Raw genomic sequence first — 20026 nt, 5'->3', positions numbered from 1 at the left:
AGAACAGTCCAAGGACAGGAGATATCGCTCAGCAGTTAGAAGTGCTTACTGCTCTCCCAGAGGACCAGAATTTAGTTCCCAGCATCCATGTAGAATGGCTACAACTGCCCATAACTCCAGCTTAAGGGAATCCAGTGCCCCTTCTGGCCTCCAAGGGTACCTGCATACACATGGACTACACACACACTTAGTAAAGAAATTTAAAAAGTCTAACCTACTAACTTGGACTAATAGACTTTTCAAAAAGAAATTTGCAATTAGATGTTTGTTTAAATTCCATTTGAAAAGAAGGACCTTGTTCCCAGGGCCTGCTGGTGTCCTTCAGGTACCCATTGACAGTAGTCACTGAGCCCTGTCTACCCTGGAATAGACTAAAAGTGAAATTTCCCACTGAGTGGTAAGTGCTCCTGCTCTCAGAGTAGTATGTGTAGGAGTGTGAGAGAGCCAGTGCTCTAGGAGGGAGCAGTGGATCAGACCTCAAGCCAACCCATTCACTCCATTCACAGACTGACCAGAAACTCCAGCGGGTGGTCTCAATAGAACAATGGTGTGAAGATGGCAGTGGTGGGGCACACCAGGCAGAGCTCTGTGAGTTCAAGGCCAGCCTGATCTACAGAGCTAGTTCCAGGACAGCCAAGGCTACACAGAGAAACTTTGTCTTAAAAGACCAAAATGAATAGACCAATGGCATTTACTCCTTGTGTGCCAGGTTACACAATCTCCTTTCAACATCTGGACAGAAGTACACAGAGATGGGAGCCTAGGGAGAGGAGGAGGGAACAATTCTAAAGAAGGGCAGAGATGCTGTGAGAGGCAGAGACCAGCCCAGTCCTTGGTTCTCTAGCACACAACTCTCCATCCAAGGCATCCCAACTAGAGAACAGTGCATATGATGTAGCACTGTTCACTTAGCAGAAGATTGAGATCCAACCCTGCAGTAATCAATACTTGATAAATACATGAGAAATTGCTTGACATGGAAAGGATTGATTGGAGCACCAAATGAAACCTCACAGTTGCAGAGGTTTCATTTGGTGCTCAACTATCTCTGTTGTTTTGGGGCCTGTGGTAAGAAGAATCATCGTGGAAAAGGACATGATGAGGCAGAGCCACTTGCCTCATGGAAGCCAAGAAACAGACACAGGGATAGACAGGTATAAGAAACATCCTTCAAAGGCTCACCTCCATTGTCCTACTTACACAAGTAAACCACACCTCCTATCATCTCCATCACGTCTCAAATCCTAACACACACCATGACAAAAAGTACTCCAAGGATGAGTGGAAGATCCTTGGGTCTGCAGGGCCTAGCACACAGAAAGATCTCAAAACAATTGCTTAAAATACACAACACAAACTAGAAACAAAGCTTTGAGCACATTTTCTGAGTTCATTTTTTTCACTGCATGGATGATATCCATCATTACAGGTCAAATACCTATCTAGAATTTGAAACAATACTTTTTAACTGAAAATAAATTTTTATACAGTATATTCTGATCATGGGTTCTCCTTCCTCATCTCCCAGTTCCTCCCTACCCCATCCAACTCCATACCTTCTTTCTGTCTCTCTCTTTAGAAAAACAGGCAAAAAAGAATAAAACAAACCAAAAAATACAGGAAACACATATACATGTAGAAACACACACATACACAAAACCCTTAAAAACACAAAACCTGAAACCATAATATATAAGCAAAATACCAGTAAGGTTAAAAAAAAAATTCCCCAAGCCTTGGGAGACAAAAAATAAAATCTCCAAAAAGATCATTGCATTAGTTTTGTGTTGGCCATCTTTGCTGGGCATGGGGTGGTAAGTGAGACGCAACTGGGAAAAGCAATTTTTCCTTTGTGAGTGGTTGACACTTGTAGACGGCTTTTGGGTTAGGGGTGGGGGCATGTGTCCACTTCTCTCAGCTGGACCCCATCTGTCTTGGGCCTGTGCAGACCCTGTGCATGCTGCCATGGTCTCTGTGAGTTCATATGTACATAGACACAGTCTGGTTGTGTCTAGAAGAAAGGATTTCCTTGGTATCTTCCATCCCATGGTGTATTAGTCAGAGTTCTCTAGAGTCACAGAACTTATAGAATGAATCTCTCTCTCCTTTCTTCCCCCCATCGCGCCCCCCCCCCTTGAGGAATGGATTTTCTGACAAGGTGAGGGCAAGCAGAAGAATGAACACAATCCCTTCCCTCTTCCATTGTCCTTATATGGGCTCCCAGCAGAAGGTGTGGCCCAGATTAAAGGTGTGTCATCCAGCCTCAACATCCAGATCAAAACCCTGTGTCTTCCAGCCTCAAGATCTGGATCACAAGTGTGCCCTCCATTTCTGGATTGTAGTTCATTCCAGATATAGTTAAGCTGACAACCAAGAATAGCCATCCAACACAGCTCCTACAATCTTTCTGCTTCCTCTTCCACATAGCTGAGTTCTGGGAGAGGTTTGATGAAGACATTTTATTTAGGACTGAGTGTTCCAGGGTCTCTCACTCTCAGCACATTGTCCAGTTGTGGGTCTCTCTGTATTAGTCCCATCTACTGCAAGAGAAAGCTTGTCTGGTGATAGTTGAGTGAGACCCTGGTCTATCGGTACGGCAGAATGTCACTAGGAGTCATTTCTGCTACATCCCTTTAGCAGAACAATAGTATTTGGGTTTCCCCTAGGTCCATGGCCTATCGAGTCTCGGGTTCTTGGCCCAAGCAGTGTCAGGCATGGGTTTCATCTCATGGAGTGGGCCTTAAGTCCGATCAGACAGTGGTTGGTTACTCACTCCCACAAGCTCTGTACCACTTTTGCACTAGCACACCATACAGGCTGGAAACAATCCTTGTGAAAGTGTGTTTCTGTATTCTCTTCCTATGGCTAGTCTCTTCTGGATTAATAAGATTAGGGCTAAGCCCAAATAGTAAAGCTAAAAGAGCGTCAAAATATGAAAAACAGAATTGTCATATCCACTTCTGATAAATCTTTGGTTATTTCTCAAAGATTTGAAAACGGTATTTGAAGTGATCCCAGCATTATATTCACAGTAACCAAAAAAGTGGAAACAATTCAACTGTCTACCTACAGATGCACCTGGCCTAAACATGGAAAGCAGTGCTGACACATGTTACAACATGGGAGAGCATGAAGACATGATAAGGGCAAGAAGCTAGTAAAAAAGAGAAATGTGATATCGTTCCACTCATATAAGGTACTGACTCAAATCACAGGCAAAGAACTTAGAATGGTGGCGATCAGTGGCAGCACAGGTAGGTGGAACAGGCTGTTAGTATACAAAAGAGAGTTTTAGTTTTGCAAGATCAAGAGAGTTCTTTGGTGCATAGCAGTAGTGGTTGGTTCTACAGCAACGTGAATGTTTGTTTGCAACTGTGAAGATAGGTAAATTTATTTATGTTATGTAAGTGTTTTAGCATCATTAAAAATAAAGCACCTTAGATCATTTAATTTTTTATTAAGTAAAACCACTTTATAGCAATGAACTCACAAATAAAAACATCGCAAGGCTAGATTAAGGAAGCCAGTCAAAGCTTGCCCAGTCCCAAACTATACATTTCAGCGCACAGCTGGAAAGGCCATTCTGAAGCCATGGAGCTTTACTTAGGGTTCTACACTTTCACTATCAATCACATTTTTATATACTTGTCCACCACAAAAGAGAGAAAAACCCATGACAGTTAAAACTAGAAAAGAGAGTGATTTAGTAACCTTATATCTGTTGAGAAGCTGAAAGGCTGATCATTCATTCAAGCCCCTTGTCTCACGTGACAGCTCCAGAATCTCCCTTCAGACTGTGGATTAACTAACAACCAAACATGCCAGAAACATCCCATGACAAACTGAAGAGACCAGATACTAAATGAATTCTGAGATTAAAAGTAAACCAACATAAAAAATTAGAACACATAATAAAAGAATTGATGGTAATTGAAGAAGCCAGTCTTCTGGTGACAAAGAGTGATGAGTCTGGGAATTGGACCAATGGGTGAGGGTGATAGAAATGGGAGGTGGGGGAAGAGGGATCAGAATGCCCTTTATACATGGATGAAGTTGTCATGAAAGAGAAATAAAACATTTGATTCCAGGTCAGCCTAGCTCAAATGCTGACTGACCAAAGTACGTATAGGAAAAGGGGTTTAAAGCCTCTTTGTAGCCAAGTGTGACTTTATGCCTTCATATCCTTGATACCACTTAGCTCCAATGTCTGTATCATGACCTCTTAAATCTAGGCCTTTTCAAAGGTGATGACAATTTAAATTATGCAATTTAATAAGGTATTTATGTAATATTCCTGCCTCTAGTTACTGTTAATTTCCAGAGGAACAAGAAATAAATGCATCCTGGCAACACCTTCTGTGAATAATAAGTTAATGTCATGACTCATTAGCCCTTCAATACAGCAGCCAGTAGTCAGTGAAGCTGTTTAAATTATAAATGTATTTGCCATCATACAAGCCATAATAAATAAATAAAACATTTTTGAAAATTAAAATAAGAAAACATTGAATCATTAGTATGAATTGGGGACCATGGTAAATACATCCTTCCATTGATACAACTCCCAAACTTTCCTGTGAGATAGATAAATATGAGTCATATCTTGAGAGCTAAACTCACACCAAAAGTGGCCTGTAGTATTACAGGCCAGCACAGATAAGGCAAGTGTCCATTATATCAGAAACTGTCATCGACAAGACTGCATTGAGAATGAAGTTCCATAAGAATAGGGACTCTGTGTGTGTCTGCACAGCACGGCCCCAGATGCACACCAACAGAAAATGCAGAATCAGTGGTACTCGGGCTAAAGCTATAGCTTCATGGCAGGGCACTTGTATGGTATGCACGGCACCCTGGGCTTGACCTCCAGGACTGGGAAGACAAAGGTTAGTGCTTCACAGATGTGACCAACAGTCAACGAAGTACCAGAGAAGCCTGGACATAACTGGTCTATGGCCATAGGTGTCTACACAGGGCGTTTTGTACATGGTGTGTGCTGTGCAAAGGTATTCAGGGACTCCACAAGGTGGACCATCTTTACCCAAAGTGGGCTCTGTGCTGAGGTTTGTTGTAACTCTACACAACAGCCATTTTCATTGTGGTTTTTGGAAGGTATTGTGGATTTTGAAATGTATGCCCCATTCTTATCCCTTGCTTGTCTTCCATCTGCTGGCCTCCAAAAGTAAAGGCTAAAGGTAGACCCCCTGTTTAACAAGCGTCACAGCAGCTGCCCAAGGCTGAAGAGCTTCAGAAATGCAGTAAAATGGGGCAAAGGTCATTTGTAAACTCTGCCTAAGGAAAACGCACAGCATAAATAAATAACAGCAATCAATATGTGTTTATCCACCGGGCCAGGGCAAAGTTGTTAAGTCACTAAGAGAACTCATAGCTGACATAAGGAGTGTGTGGACAGTGTTGTTTCACTTACAACAAACCAAAGCACTTTTATCAAAAGCACAAGTATAGAAATTAGTAAGAGAAAGCATACTGTAATATGGTAGAAATTCAAATCCTTCAGCTAAAATGTAGAAAGAAAGACAGACTCACATCAGTTTCAGTCTTTGAGGACAGCACAGGCCAGCTTTGCCATGCTCAGGAAATAGCCTTCCTTATCCCCATTCTTGGTTACAAAGCACCCTCCTATCAGTACCCTGGAGTCACATGGATTTCACATTCAAGGAGAAGCCCAGGAGGCTGCACAAGTAGTCCAACCCCAGGAAAGACTGCCTTGTTGAAAAAAAAATTAGCCTATTTTTAATAGTGTTTATAATGTGACTAATGCCCAAGCCCATGAGCATGGAGCAGACCCAGCCTACAGCTGTGCACTGGAGTAGTGCCTCTTTAACAGCTTCTAGTATTGGGCCATGCTTTCTCTGAGTACCAAGTGATTATCATTAGAAACAGTTAGCATATGCAGGTAGAACATTCTGTCTGGTGTGGAGGCACCTGTCTGTCTTCCTACTCAGGATACTGAGGAAGAAGAGTCACTTTGAGCTCAGATATTTGGAACCAGCCTGGACATCACAGTGAGACCACCCATCACCTATAAAATATCTGCAAAATAGTACGATTGCCATAATCAGAAGAATCATAGTTCAATAATTAATATACTAAGATACTGATTATTAAGTATAGTATTTCTATATTTATATGGAAAATATATTACTGGTTTAAATAGTTAAATGATTATTTCATATAAGATCTGTTTCAGAGATGATAAAGTATAAGGAAAAGATTTATTTTAGAATGGATCAAATACAGCACTATTGTGACCTGGAGTTGCCAGGTTTAATTCAGAAGGTTGAGTTGGAGGTTCACCAGTTCCAGGCCAGTCTATGATACATAGCAAAACATTGCTTCAGAACCAGACAAAACAAAACAGGACAATAAGAGTAACAAAAACAATTCAGCAATGAAAGTGCTTTTCCATATATTATTCAAATGAACTATTAAAGTGTTAGCATATATCCATATAAGCATATTCTTTTTTAATTCTGATCTTAAGTGAAGGAGGGCTGTTCAGCAGAAATCTTGACAAACTCCAAACCCTATGAAGTTTCTCAATTTGGAAATAATCTCACTTTCATTTCTAGGATGTAGGACGAGCAGATAATATGAAAGAAGCCATGGTTAGTGCTCATTGTGAATCTAGAATGCAGAGTCACATCTTGAAAAAAAAAAAAAACGTATTCCCTGTGTGTTCTCATAAAAGGACAAAACAAGTCCTTAGCATTCTTTAACCCAACACTAGGAATAAGGTAAAGAATTCAATAGTGCGTCCTCATTCCCAAATACTCTTCCATGAAACTGTTATACAAACAATATGCCTACACAGTAAGAAATCACTCTCAGAAATTAACAAAGGAAAAGCTCTGTACAAAAAACCAAAAACCATGAGGCTAACTGTGGCTAATACCCAAAGAAGAGCTGGCCTCTAGTTGAGGATGTCCTAGCTTGTATACACACTTAGCTTATTCTTTCCACAAATGTTGTCTTCATCCTTAAATATCCAGGTTCTGCCAGCTTACACTTCAAACAATTTAAGCTGACATAGAGACTGCCAGTCTGGACACTTGGCAGATGCAGATTTACATACAAAGTATTATACAATACACCGTGTTGTTCTTTTCGCATAGTTCCTACCAGTTCATCTTGCCAAAGCATAATGATTGTTGTCTCCTGCTCTGCCCCCTTGAGCATTCTTTGTTATGGGATGAGCCTAACTGAGGTCAGTCTTGTGAATCAACATTTAGCAGAAACTTTCTCAGCAACCCTAACTTCAATTATGGCACACAATTTTCTCTCTTGGTTTCTAAGAGCCTGGTTAGTACACTACTTCTCTTCAGTCAGCTTGGAGGTAACACCTTTGATTAAATACTACTTCATGTAACTTAATATTTCCTGAGCAAGTTATTAGGAAATCCTTTATAGCTTCAATTTTGCTACTTCTAGTTTCTCGTCCATCAAAACTACTCTCTCCAACTCTTGTAAGAGAAAATGGATGCTTGGTCATTTGCTCAGCAAAGGCCAATCCATTCTACATCCTATGGTGTCTGCCTACTGGAGCACTACCCAGTTTCTTAAACACAAATGCCTTTTTGCACACACCACAAAAAACATATTTCCTAATGAGTTTCCCAAACAGGAGTCTCATTACAAGACTTTCAAAAACATTTTAGCAGTTACCTTATCTTCATACAGTGACTTTAGAAACTTTGATCCCTGGAAAATGCTGACAATCTGCTTATGGCTCTACCTGGTCATAAGTGAAGCAAGTATAAAGTTATAAAACAATTCATCGTTTCCAAATGTTTGTCCATTTTCTCCTGGTGTATCACAGGTGAGTTGTGACCATTAACTGAGAGGACTCAAACATGGAGGTATTTGGGAATTGCCTAGAAGAGTTAGCTGTGGACTCTGTCAAATCAAAATATTTCTAGAATCCTCTATTACAGAATGCCTCAAATGCTTCATTTCAACTACTTCAAAATCGTCCCATTTCATTTTCCTGCATCTTTCCATTTCTTTTCTTTCTCACGGTCATTCAGCTCAGTTTGGAAAGCAAAGCTCTCTGGTCCTCACCTTTCTTCTTCCTTTGAGGTGGTGATCCAGGGGTAAGGTGGCTAATTTGTACATCACAGGAAATAAGACAGCAGTGAATATGGCTGATGCAAAGCAGATGTACAGAACTATTGGCAGATCTGGGTAGTGTCCCTCAAGAATTCCAATTACTGCAGGAATAGCCATTTCTCCCAGAGCAGCACCAAATACAAAGAATGCCGTGGACTTCCCAGTTAAGGTGGTATACTGCTCAATCCAGGAAATGCCACTGGGAAACGTGGTTGCCATGGAGGCTCCGTACACAGACGTTGCGATCCAGAGACAAAGAGGGGTCTTGTGAAAAAGCACCAGAAAGAAAGACGAGGCAAGACTGCCAATGTTGCTCAACACGATCATGGTTCCAGGCTGTAAGAGTGTCGCAAAGAAGATGGCCAGGCCCCTGCAGGCTGCAAAGGTTCCCCAGAAGATGGAGTTCAAGCCGGCTGCTTCACTTTCTTCCATGCCAATATGAGTGGTGGCGAAGGAGAAAATATAAGAGCCGTAGGTCACCTCGGCTCCAACGTAGAAGAAGAAGAAGAGGAAGAGGAGACAGAGCAGGGCCCAGTGATATTTAGCTCTTCGAGCTCCCTCAGCGGATGCTGTGGATTTTTTCCGCCTTGAGCTTTTCTTACAGAACAGACCAAACAGGAAGACAGAGACTACTAAGACATAGGTGCCGACGGAAGCGTAGGCCCACAGCAGGTTCCTGTCCTCAGGCACCGCAAACAGAGAGTCTGAGGTGGCTCCAGAGGATCGGTTCAGCACTAGAGGGACAGAGTCTGTCTCTGTGTGGTTCTGGGTGGATGCTGTCGTACCCCAGGCCAGTTTAGCCAGCAGGGGAGCCAGGGAGGCACCCAAGGCGAAACTGAAGTGCAAGGCCTGCATGTGGGGAGCTCCTTTGTCTCCCCACAGATCCAAGATGAGGACGTTCCCACCTGCAAGTAAAGAAATAATGTGACAGGCACTTCGTAGAAGAAGAGTTGTGTGGTATTGTGTTCCCTCAAATATTGTGCATGCTAATAAACTTATCTGGGGTCAGAGACAGAGCAGCCACAATATTAAACATAAAGGATAGGCAGTGATAGCACACGCCTTTAATCCTAGCATTCCAGAGGTAGAAATCCATGTGTTCAAGGATACAGACAGGCATGGTGACTCCCAGAAAGTGAGCCTTTAATCTCAGGGAGTGGTGGTAGAAAGCAGAAAGGTATATAAGGCGTGAGGACCAGAAACTAGAAGCATTTGGCTGGTTAAGCTTTCAGGCTTTGGAGCAGCACAGTTCAGCTGAGATTCATTCTGGATGAGGACACAGAAGCTTCCAGTCTGAGGAAACAGGACCAGCTGAGGAACTGGTGAGGTGAGATAGCTGTGGCTTGTTCTGTCTCTCTGACCTTCCAGTATTCACCCCAATAACTGGCCTCGGGTTTGATTTTATTAATAAGAACTTTTAAGATTCTTGCTACAGAGTTGTCTCTATTAGGTGGTAGGAGTTTGGGATGTTCTGAGTTTATAACCAAAGCCACTCTGTAATTAAGGTGCTCCTACCCACTATCACCGGAGGACTGTGGTAAGTCTCATCTTCATCCATGGAGTTTACAAATCACTAAACTATCACTGGAGCTAGGTCTATTCAAAACAATGTATTATAAACCAGTGGTAATCTCACTGGGGCTTAATACTAATGGTGGTTTGAATGAGAACGGCTCCCATAGGCTCACATGTCTGCATGCTCAGTCCCCAGCTGGTGAACTGTTTAGGAAGGATTAGCAGGTGTGGCCTTGTTGAAGAGTCTCTGGGGGTGGGCTTTGAGCTTTCAAAACCCCAGGCACAGTCAATCTCTCTCTCTCTCCCTTTCAGAACGAGGATGTAAAGCTCTCAGCTACTGCTCCAGTGCCATGCTGCCATGCTCCCTGCCATGGTGGTCATGGACTCACCCTCAGAAACTGTAAGGCAGCCCCCAGTTAAATGCTTTCTTTTATAATCTGCCTTGGTCATGGAGTCTCTTTACAGCAATAGAACAGCAAAGACACTGATAAATTTATTCGTATTTCTGAGACAGTTCTCATATATGCCATACTGGCCTTGAACTTGCTATGTAGCTAAAGATGATTTTGAATTTTTGATACTCCACCTGTACCACTTAAGTACTAGGATTACAAGCATGTGCCCGTCCGTTTATGCAGTGCTGGGGATTGAACCCAGTATTTCATGCATACTAGGCAAATACTCTGCCCAGCTGAACTATATCCCCAGGTCCATATGTAGATATATGCTAGGCACAATTTTATCTAATGGTGGGAAAACTACCAAAGCTTCAGTACTTCCAATTAGGTTTCAATTCCAATTGAAGAATATTGTTTGCTTAGGTCTAAACCAGATGCTAAACACCCAGCTGGGAGCCAGACTTCTCCAGAATTCTGGCATGCTTGTTTTAGGAAACAAAAACAATTTTCAGAATTGTGCACTACATAGTTTCAACACCCACAAGGTAAAAATCCAGAAGCATCTAGTATTTGGCTGTCATTTAAAAATCTGGTATTTTGAGACAATCATAGAGTTCCACACTGTTAAGTTTACATTCAAATGAAGCTTGAAGTGTAAAATATTTCCATGATCTGTCAAATATCTTTTCTTCCCTAAGAGCAAGAAAGGTGAGGGTGGAAAGCTAGGATTAGGGATAAACAAAGATCCACATGTAATTTAGTACGTCTTCGATGCCAGAGTGAAACTGGAGATTTTCTGCAGTGGGGAAAGAAAACACCTGTTCGGGGTGGTTCTGTGTGTCAACTCAACGCAAAATAGAATCATCAGAGAGGAAGGAGCCTCAGCTGAGGAAACGTCTCCTTGCGATCCAGCTGTAAGGCATTTTCTCAATTAGTGATCAATGGGGGAGGGCACAGCCCATGGTGGGTGGTATCATCCTTGGGCTGCTGGTCCTGGGTTCTATAAGAAGGTGGGCTGAGCAAGCCAGGGGAAGCAAGCCAGTAAGCAGCACTCCTCTGTGGTCTCTGCATCAGCTCCCGCCTCCGGGATCCTGCCCTGTTTGAGTTCCTGTTCTGACTTCCTTCAGTGATGAACAGCAATGCTGAAGTGTAGGCCTAATAAATCCTTTCCTCCCCAACTTGCTCTATGATCATGATGTTTCATTGAAGCTATAGAAACCTTAACTAAGACAACCAAAAAAGAAAGGCAAGATTATGGTACCCGCACTGATTTCTCTAAGTGCAGAATCTGGAGTGCATTTGAAGTTGAAGGGCTCCATCTGTGCTTCTGCAGCCACATATAATTCCACCCTGTATGGGGGTTTACCTCAGAATGTCCTCCATAGTCTCTGGCATGCTGTGGGATGGTCTGTATGTCAAATTGCTCTAATTGGTCAATAAATAAAACACTGATTGGCCAGTGGCCAGGCAGGAAGTAGGTGGGACAAGGAGAGAGGAGAAATCTGGGAAGCGGAAGGATGAGGCAGAGAGACACTGCCAGCTGCCGCCATGACCAGCAGCATGTGAAGATGCCGGTAAGCCACCAGCCACGTGGCAAGGTATAGATTTATGGAAATGGATTAATTTAAGCTATAAGGACAGTTAGCAAGAAGCCTGCCACGGCCATACAGTTTGTAAGCAATATAAGTCTCTGTGTTTACTTGGTTGGGTCTGAGCGGCTGTGGGACTGGTGGGTGACAGAGATTTGTCCTGACTGTGGGCAAGGCAGGAAAACTCTAGCAACACCGGCATTTGAGTACTAGTCCCAGTTGGTAGCATCTTCTAGGTAGGGTTAGGAGGTGGCCTTTCTGGAGAAAGTCTGCCACTGGGGCAGGCTTTGAGAATCTAGAAGATCCCTGCCATTTCTAATTGCTCTCTCTGCTCTGTGCTTGGGGTTCAAGATGAGAGCCCAGCTTCCTGCTCCTGCCACTGTGCCTTGGCTCCCCCAGCATGGACTCCAACCCTCTGGAACCCTAAGCCCAAATAAACTCTGTCTCCTATAAGTTGCTTTCATCATAGTGTTTTTATCAGAGCAATTACAAAGTAATTAATAAACTTTGTCTATCAGGTCATCATTTTCTCTTACACTAAAGTGGTGAAACTCTATCTGACCATGAAAGCCTGTCCATTTGCATTGTACTTTCCCACAGACAGGGAGTCTTTCCGTGTTTGGATAATCTAACAATCTCTCATAAAGCAAAATCCTCAAAGTTCACTTCATAGTTAGATGTATAATAATTAGTTGGTTGTGATTAAAGTTAGTGTGCACCACCATGCCCAGCCCTGAGTGGCAAGACGTGGCACTGGAACTGTAATGCTGATGTGTGAGTCCGTGCCATTCTAATAGCAAGACTAATGACACTACAGTTTCATATAGTCTACTTTTCCTCATGGTACAATCCCAGATTCTGGAGATGACACTGAAGGGTTCACTGACCTGTATCCACAACACTAACTGAAGCACCAAAGACAGACATCATGACTATCAGAAAGACTGCCTTCTTGCAGAAAGGAATGAGATAAAACCCAGCTGTGGTAGCCAACATTGACACACCTGAGGAAAAAAGACAATAAAGACAGCTGTAAAAAAAAAAGTATTCATCAGGGTCCGAGGTCATAGGAACATCATAAACAATTGTAAAAATGCAACATAACACTGAATTAACTGGTTGGTCTTGGGCTATGCATGGTGGTATACACTAACTTTAATCACAACACCTGGGAGGCTGAGGCAGGCAGATCTCTATATGAGTTTGAGGCCAGCATGATCTGCAGAGATAGTTTCAGGCCAGCCAAGTCTACAGAGTTAAGATCTTGTCTCAAAGACAAACAAACCAAAAAGGCAAAATACCACCACCACAACAACAACAAAATGTTTGATCATGAGTAGATGAGAGATACAGTTGACGTATATGGTGGTTTTATCTAAATCTTTTATAGTATTTGCAGACTATAAAAATGTAAAATACCATGACTTGAATACAATTTGATCATTGCTAATGATCATATTAGAGATTATAACAAAGATAAATTTTATAGTGTATGAGTTAATCCCAGAAGTATTACTTCAAAGAGAATTTTTTTATGAGGTGACAATGTAAAAATAAAGCTCAACCATTATAATAGAATTTAGGAAAACTTTACCAAATCAGTTCATTTGGGGGACAAAGGGAAGTACAGAAAAAATAGTCTTCTAACCCACTTTGGAAGTAATATATTTGTCAGCAAAAAAAAATTCACTTTGCCTCCAAAGGAGTTTTATCATAGTAATCTAAAATATTTCTAATCATGCCAGTTTATTGAAAAAGGCATGCTAACAGCTCTGCCCTCTTTTCCAGGGTCAGGATCCAAGAGGATCAGCCTGTGCTCAATCTGACATGGGCAGCAGGACTCAAGTACAGCCTACGTCAGTTCACTACTGTCCTGGGTCCCTTCATCTTCAACCCCAAGTCCACAGAGCCTGGCCACGTTCCAGGAGTCATTCTGACCCCCATGGTCCCGGAAGCCCTGCCCTACACCCAGATTAGCAGAGCTTCATGGTCAACCAGCGTGTGGGTCTGGAGCAGAGCCTCCATTACAGGAAAGGGCAGCACTGGTCAGAGTGTGGGCTGGAGCAGAGCCTCCATTACAGGAAAGGGCAGCACTGGTCAGAGTTGGCAACATTCACTCCCTAGAGAGAGCTATTCAAGTTTCTAGAAGGTTTGGTATAGGTTCCATCCTATGGAAGCCCAGTTGTCAGGGAGGACGTCCACACCCATTTCCACTGTCAGCCATTCTGAAGTCTATGCTTTTTGTTTGTTTGTTTTTTGTTTTGGTTTGGGTTTTTTTTTTGTTTGTTTTGTTTTGTTTTGTTTTTTGTTTTTTGTTTTTTGAGACAGGGTTTCTCTGTGTAGCTTTGCACCTTTCCTGGAACTCGCTCTGTAGAGCAGGCTGGCCTTGAACTCACAAAGATCCACCTGCCTCTGCATCCCGAGTGCTGGGATTAAAGGCCTGCGCCACAATCGCCCGGCGAAGTCTATGCTTTTAATGTTTAGATTCAAGTTAAAAATTTGTTTAAAAAAAAAAGCAAAAAGCAGTGTTTACTTACCCAAAAGTAAAAAATGATTCATGTAGTCAAGAAGAACGCCACCAATCACGGTACCACATATGAATCCAGAAGCACGGCCCACAAAAATGAGAGAGAGGCTGCTGATGTTTTGGTTCACATTTTTTGCCAGATCTTGAAATGTAGGCCCAAGGATGGCAATGCTTATTCCCTAAAATTTAAACCGAGAAGAGCTTTAAACTCACAACCATTAAATTGATGTTTATTCAAATGGTAGCATTTTCCATGATAAACAATGGGAGGGGGGATTGCAATGTAATGTAGAGGTTCCCTTTATTCAAACAAGACAAAATGTGCAACCCTTTCCTATTAGAGGAATACACTCCTGTGAGTTTTTTTCTACTCTATTTTTAAATATTGTCTGGCTTTGGTTGCAATTTTTAGATTTTGAAGAACATCTTACAAGATTTTTCTGCATTTATAGTTAATAAGATATATAATTTATTCTCAAAATATTTTGTTTTAGATATACTCCATTTACAACTGATATAGGAATTTAGATATCAAAATTAAAATTCTCAAACATCAACTTATTGCTGGTGTTGGTTATGTAAAAAACACAATACTTCTGGCAGAGGTCTCTCTGAACAACATAAATACAATATGCTGGAAATCAACTATCTGAATGTTGCTAAATCTATAATCTTCTCTAAGGAAAATCCCAAAGCCACCAGGAAGGAATATAGACTCTAAGGCTTTTAAGGAAATATTACATCACATAAGCAAAACGGTTTTATCAATAAAATGTTGCCTTACACTGTGTTAGCAAGAGCCAAGGGTTGAAGAGGAATCATTGGTGCTTTCGGGGAAACGTTTCTAAGACATCTATCAACATTTCCAGAGTAATTGATGGTAACTGCACTGCTCTGCGGCAAACCTACGTGTCCCCTGTCTTAGCAGCGGGAACCGGGGACTAAGGACGAGAGTGTGGACAGGGCAGCAGCAAGCACCAAGTTCAATAAAAGAGGGCTGAGTCCAGGTTTTTATCAATCCCTTCAAAGGACTCGTGAGACTTCGGCACACAGTGAAGGCTCCCAGGGCACCTGTGGTGTTTTCCTTCGAAGTCCCTCCCACATCAGAGCAGCCCAAGAAGCAAGGCAGGTGTTGGTGATCTGGGGAGACTGAGGCAGAAGTAGCACAGTTCAGCCTCCGTCTGGGGCTGCTTAGTGACACAGCGCCTAAAAATTCTAAAATCTTAAAGACCTGACCACCGGATGATGAAGGAAGTCACTTTGCTTCTGCAAACTTGCCAGTTGGTTGAACATGCTCAGGCCACCAGGAAGAGGTAATAATTACTATATATTCTCCCAAAGCTAAAGCCAGCACACTATCCCACAGACTTCATGATTATTCTACTGTAATATGGGCCGTTCCTTACACACACACACACACACACACACACACACACACACACACGCACGCACGCGCACACACACGCACCGAACACCTAAGTAACTTGGACTTTGCGTGGGTGATTGCAGAGGAGAGCAGGTGGAGCCCCTGGTCCCCTTTGCTGTATCTCCTGCTATCACACCCAGGTGACCTTGACAGTTTATAGATGTTGGAAAACACATTAAGGCAACCCAGGCAATCCGTCTGGGTTGACAAAAACCCTCGAAGATTAGAACTGTGCCCATTTTCTAGATGGGGAAACAGAGACCCGGGAAGATGAATGCACCCAAACTCCTCCAGTGCAGGTTAGGGAAACTGGTCTGCAGCTGGGGAGTGCTTCTCCCCTGCGGAAGTCTCCTGCCCCAGCCAGGGAAGGGGCAGCCTAGGCTCTCACCAGCCCTATGAAGGCAGCATACAGGACCAGCGTGATGAACCAGGTCAGCCCATTGTTGCATTCAGCTGCTGGTGCCTTGCGCTCCTTGCGTGTCACCGGGTCCCGATATTCCTGCAGGAGCCCAGTAACCGGGGCAGGGGCCCCGCGGAACTCCAGCTCTGTCTCCAGCTCCAGCTTGGCGGTTTCCAAAGGTCCTGGACGCCCTCACATCCTCCTGGCTAGTAAGATGTGGGCGCAGCCCGCCCCGCCCCTGCAGCCCGCGGCCTCTCCCCATGCCACTTCCCAGGCTACCCTTCCATGAGGTGTCCATGCTGCAGCCTGCGCCTCTGCTGGGCTCCTGGGGCAGGGTCTCAAATGCAGCCTCAGGACAGAAGACATCCCTGTGGCCAAGGAAAATCACTGCCAGACCCACAAGGTGAGGCCAGCCCCCAGGGTCACCAGAGGAGGGAAGAAGGGGAAAGCTTGGCTCTCAGAAACTTGCCAGAGCCCTGCCCCCTGCAGAGAAAACAAAGTCCATCTGCAATTCCTAGCATAAGAAAGTCACTCAAAAGCTGGATGTGGTAGTGCACACTTTTCATTTCAGCACTTAGGAGACAGAGGCAGGTAGATCTTCTGTGAGCTCGAGGCCAACCTGGTCTACAGAACGAGTTCCAGGACAGCCAGAGCTACATAGAGGAACCATGTCTCAAAAAAAAAAAAAAAAAAAAGTCACTCAAAGTTTTGATAGATAAATTATTACATTAATTAAAGGATTAAACACAGCCAGGAAACCAGAGTTGTCCTTGGAGTAGAGCAGTGTGCAGTCGGTATGAGCTGAAGCCAGATTTCATAGGTGAATAATACATGAATTAAACAGGTAAGTCAAAGGGCAGCTTATAAAGGGCAAGTGTGAATAAATCTTAGTGTAGGCCCATCCTCCCCATTTGGCCGATGTGGGCAGAATGCAGCTGAACAGGAGCAGGGGATTCTAACCCTGGCACTCAGTGGAACTCCAACCACGTGCCCACCCTGTGCCTTGCTGCTGAGGTGGATGGAACACAGCTAAACGCACCAACCAGGAGTCGGCCCATGATGCCCAGCAGTTGGGCACTATGATGATCTCCTTGTAATGAGGTAGCATGGCTCAGCACAGCATCACGGCGACCTGAGTGAGACAGGGAGACCCACAGGCAGGCCTGGGGCTGCCCACCCTGGGCTCCATGAAGAGATTTCTAATTTTTTCTCTTTTAGTTTTTTTCATTTGATTTTTGTCCTTTCTTTTTAATTTTGTTTTATTGGTGGTGGTGGGTGTTTGCAGGAACGGATGTGAAGGGATGAGGAATGAATGGGATCAAGATACAAGATGTGAAAGACATAATAATAATAATAATAATAATAATAATAATAATAATAATAATAAAACCATAGTGCCGCTTAGTGAAGCAAGCACAGGTTTTGGAGGCATGCAAATCTCAGACTGAATTCTGGCTTCTTCACCACCCCCACTTCACCACTCAGGAGAAAACAGCCCCTAGATGTATCTTCCTCCGTGAAAACAGCACCTAGCATCCACCTTACAAGGCTTCGGGGTTCAGGGAGAGGATCAAAAACAGTGTTGTTAATGTGTGTAAAAAGTTACCATTGTAACGAAGCTGGTTCCCCTCATCTGTGTTTTCATGGTCCCCCCTCATATTCAAAATTACACAGTTCCTGATCACGCCATGGTAACTGTAACTTGGTATGTTCAGTATGATATATCAGCCTGTTGGCCCAGACACACAAGAGGTTAAAGGAAATCTTGGGTGGTAGCTTAGGAACTACATCTGAATTCAAGCTGAATGAGTTTCTCAGAGAATGGCTGTTTTAGTAAAGAGTTAGAAAACACCATCCCTACACCATAAACCTTTCCAGGGGGAACCGTCATAAAGCACCAGTGAGGCCTCAAGTGTGTCCTGTGAACCGTATAATGTCTCATCTTTCTGGTGCACAGTGCATCTCAGAGAAAAGGTGTCAGAACTTATGCTCACACCCAACCCAATCTATGAAGATAAAATAGGAATACAGAAATAACCAAACTCTTCCTTGTAGAAAGTATGGGGTATCGGGGACATTTATTCATCACTCATGCACTTAGGACATTGAATGCTGCTTCTGCTCCTTAGTGGCAGGATTGCCTAAGAGGAGACACAAAGGTCAAAGCTTGCCCAGTGTCCGTAATACGAAACAAAGGTAAAGAAAGTTCTGTCGTGAGCAGAACACACAGTTGTAAATCCGAGTCACTCAAAGCAGGGATGGCAATTGTTTAGATAAGACATGTAATCTCTTTCAACTTCAACTTCCCCACTTTAAAAATATCTTTTCCAAGGAGTCATAAATGTGGAGTGAGGAGATAAGCATACATGTCAACCATGCTGAGTTGGAAACACTCAGCTGTTTCACTGCTCTTGTCTAAGTGCAGAACAGGGCCATGGATCCCAACATCAGGCTTCCAGGTACCCAGTTCCTGCTAGACATACCATTCAGAAAATCTCCTTTCTCCTCTGAGGCAGAGGAGTAGCTATAATAATCTCCATTAGGAAAAGTATCAACAATAGACACAGTAAGTCATGTAGCAAGTAACAGTTTCATTGGTGAACTGGTAAGTTTAGAAATTGTCAGAAAGTTCCTGAGGCTGAAAAAAACAAGGATTGTGCATGTCATTTTTATAGCAACAGTGTGAAATGAAACGCTACTCACATTGTAGGAACCTCATGTAAGTGTGCAACACTCAAAATCATGAAGATATTCTTGACTAATTTCAAGCAGAAATATATTTTAGATAGACAGGTCATCTTCAAACCCTTCAGAGATCTATAGAATATGGCATTTAAGATGTTTTAATAACATAGATTTTTTTCTTTTCTTTTTAAAAAGATTTATTTATTTATTTACTTATTTATTTATTTATTTATTTATCATAATACAGTGCTCTGTCTGCATGTTTGCCTGCAGGCCAGAAAAGGGCACCAGATCTCACTACAGATGGCTGTGAGCCACCATGTGGGTGCTGGGATTTGAACTTAGGACCTCTGGAAGAGCAGCTAGAGCTCTTAACCTCTGAGCTATCACTCCATCCCCCTTTTGTTCTTTCTTTCTTTTTTTTTATGACTATGAGACATGTCTGCTCCTGGCAGCACCAACCTACTTCAGAAAAGATATGGGCATTGAAGCGCCTCCACATGGAGTTAACTTTCACTGTGGCAAAAGTTAGCCACTGAGCAAGAAAGTTCCCCCACACTGACTGCTGACAGTATGCTGTCCAAAATGGACAAGCAGGACACACACACACACACACACACACACACACACACACACACACACACGGAATGCAGATCCTTGACAAGTGTGGTTACAGCTTTGGCAACAGGCGTCCTCTGAGGCCAGGCAATATGGCACCATCACTGAAGTGGCTCTGCAATCTGGAAAAGGTACAGTGCCCCTTCCTTTGAAGGCAGCTGAACAGGCAGTGGACCGATTTGCTCCTGGTGTACAGTGGAACAGTAGCTGGAGTGGTTGTACTTGGAGAAGTAACTAGGCTGACAGTCTGGCCTCTCAATGGTAGACTGGCATTGAAAAAAGGAGATGAAGGCACCCACAAGCTGAGAAGACTGGGAAGCCTAATTTAAAAAATACCAGCAATTTCTAGAATTTAAAATCCTGAATCATGACACGACACTGATGGAATTCAAGTTTATTTGGTACAAGGAATACTTGCACCTAATGTGGGGTCAAGCAGTAGACCTTGCACACCTTCTGCTTCACAAATGAGTCTGTCAGATATGCTAAGCCTGTAGCCTGAAGATGATGCCCCAATGTTGCAGAAAAACCTCAGGTGACTGTCCAGGAGGCTGGTGTTTCTGTCATAACTCACATTTTTTGGAAGTTGCTTGTTTGCATTTCCTGTTTTACTAGGTAATATTATTTCCTTCTTGGGTCTCTGAGGGAGTTGAAGATTAGATAGTTGTAGTTTTCCTTGTTAAGAAATTTCAGAAAAGAAACTCACTAAGAGATGTAAAGTGTATAAAATTGAAAGAC

General features: G+C 43.0%; 1 protein-coding gene across 1 annotated transcript in view; it reads right to left on the bottom strand.

The window, feature by feature from the left end:
- Positions 1 to 7396: 7396 nt before the first annotated feature.
- The window catches only part of LOC114696856 (sodium-dependent glucose transporter 1B-like), a 22628-nt gene continuing 9998 nt past the window's right edge, over positions 7397 to 20026 (bottom strand). The window contains exons 2-6 of the mRNA XM_037200522.1: positions 17025 to 17117; positions 15974 to 16167; positions 14170 to 14338; positions 12520 to 12636; positions 7397 to 9119 (exon numbers count right to left, since the gene is read on the bottom strand). Of these exons, the coding sequence (XP_037056417.1) occupies positions 8050 to 9119; positions 12520 to 12636; positions 14170 to 14338; positions 15974 to 16167; positions 17025 to 17117 (1643 nt within the window). The 3' untranslated portion in view covers positions 7397 to 8049. The remainder of the gene's footprint in view (positions 9120 to 12519; positions 12637 to 14169; positions 14339 to 15973; positions 16168 to 17024; positions 17118 to 20026) is intronic.

Source organism: Peromyscus leucopus, chromosome 8a (assembly GCF_004664715.2).
Source record: "Peromyscus leucopus breed LL Stock chromosome 8a, UCI_PerLeu_2.1, whole genome shotgun sequence".
NCBI lineage: Eukaryota > Metazoa > Chordata > Mammalia > Rodentia > Cricetidae > Peromyscus > Peromyscus leucopus.
Note: the sequence above shows the minus strand (reverse complement) of the source record. Positions and strands in the feature narration are given on the sequence as shown.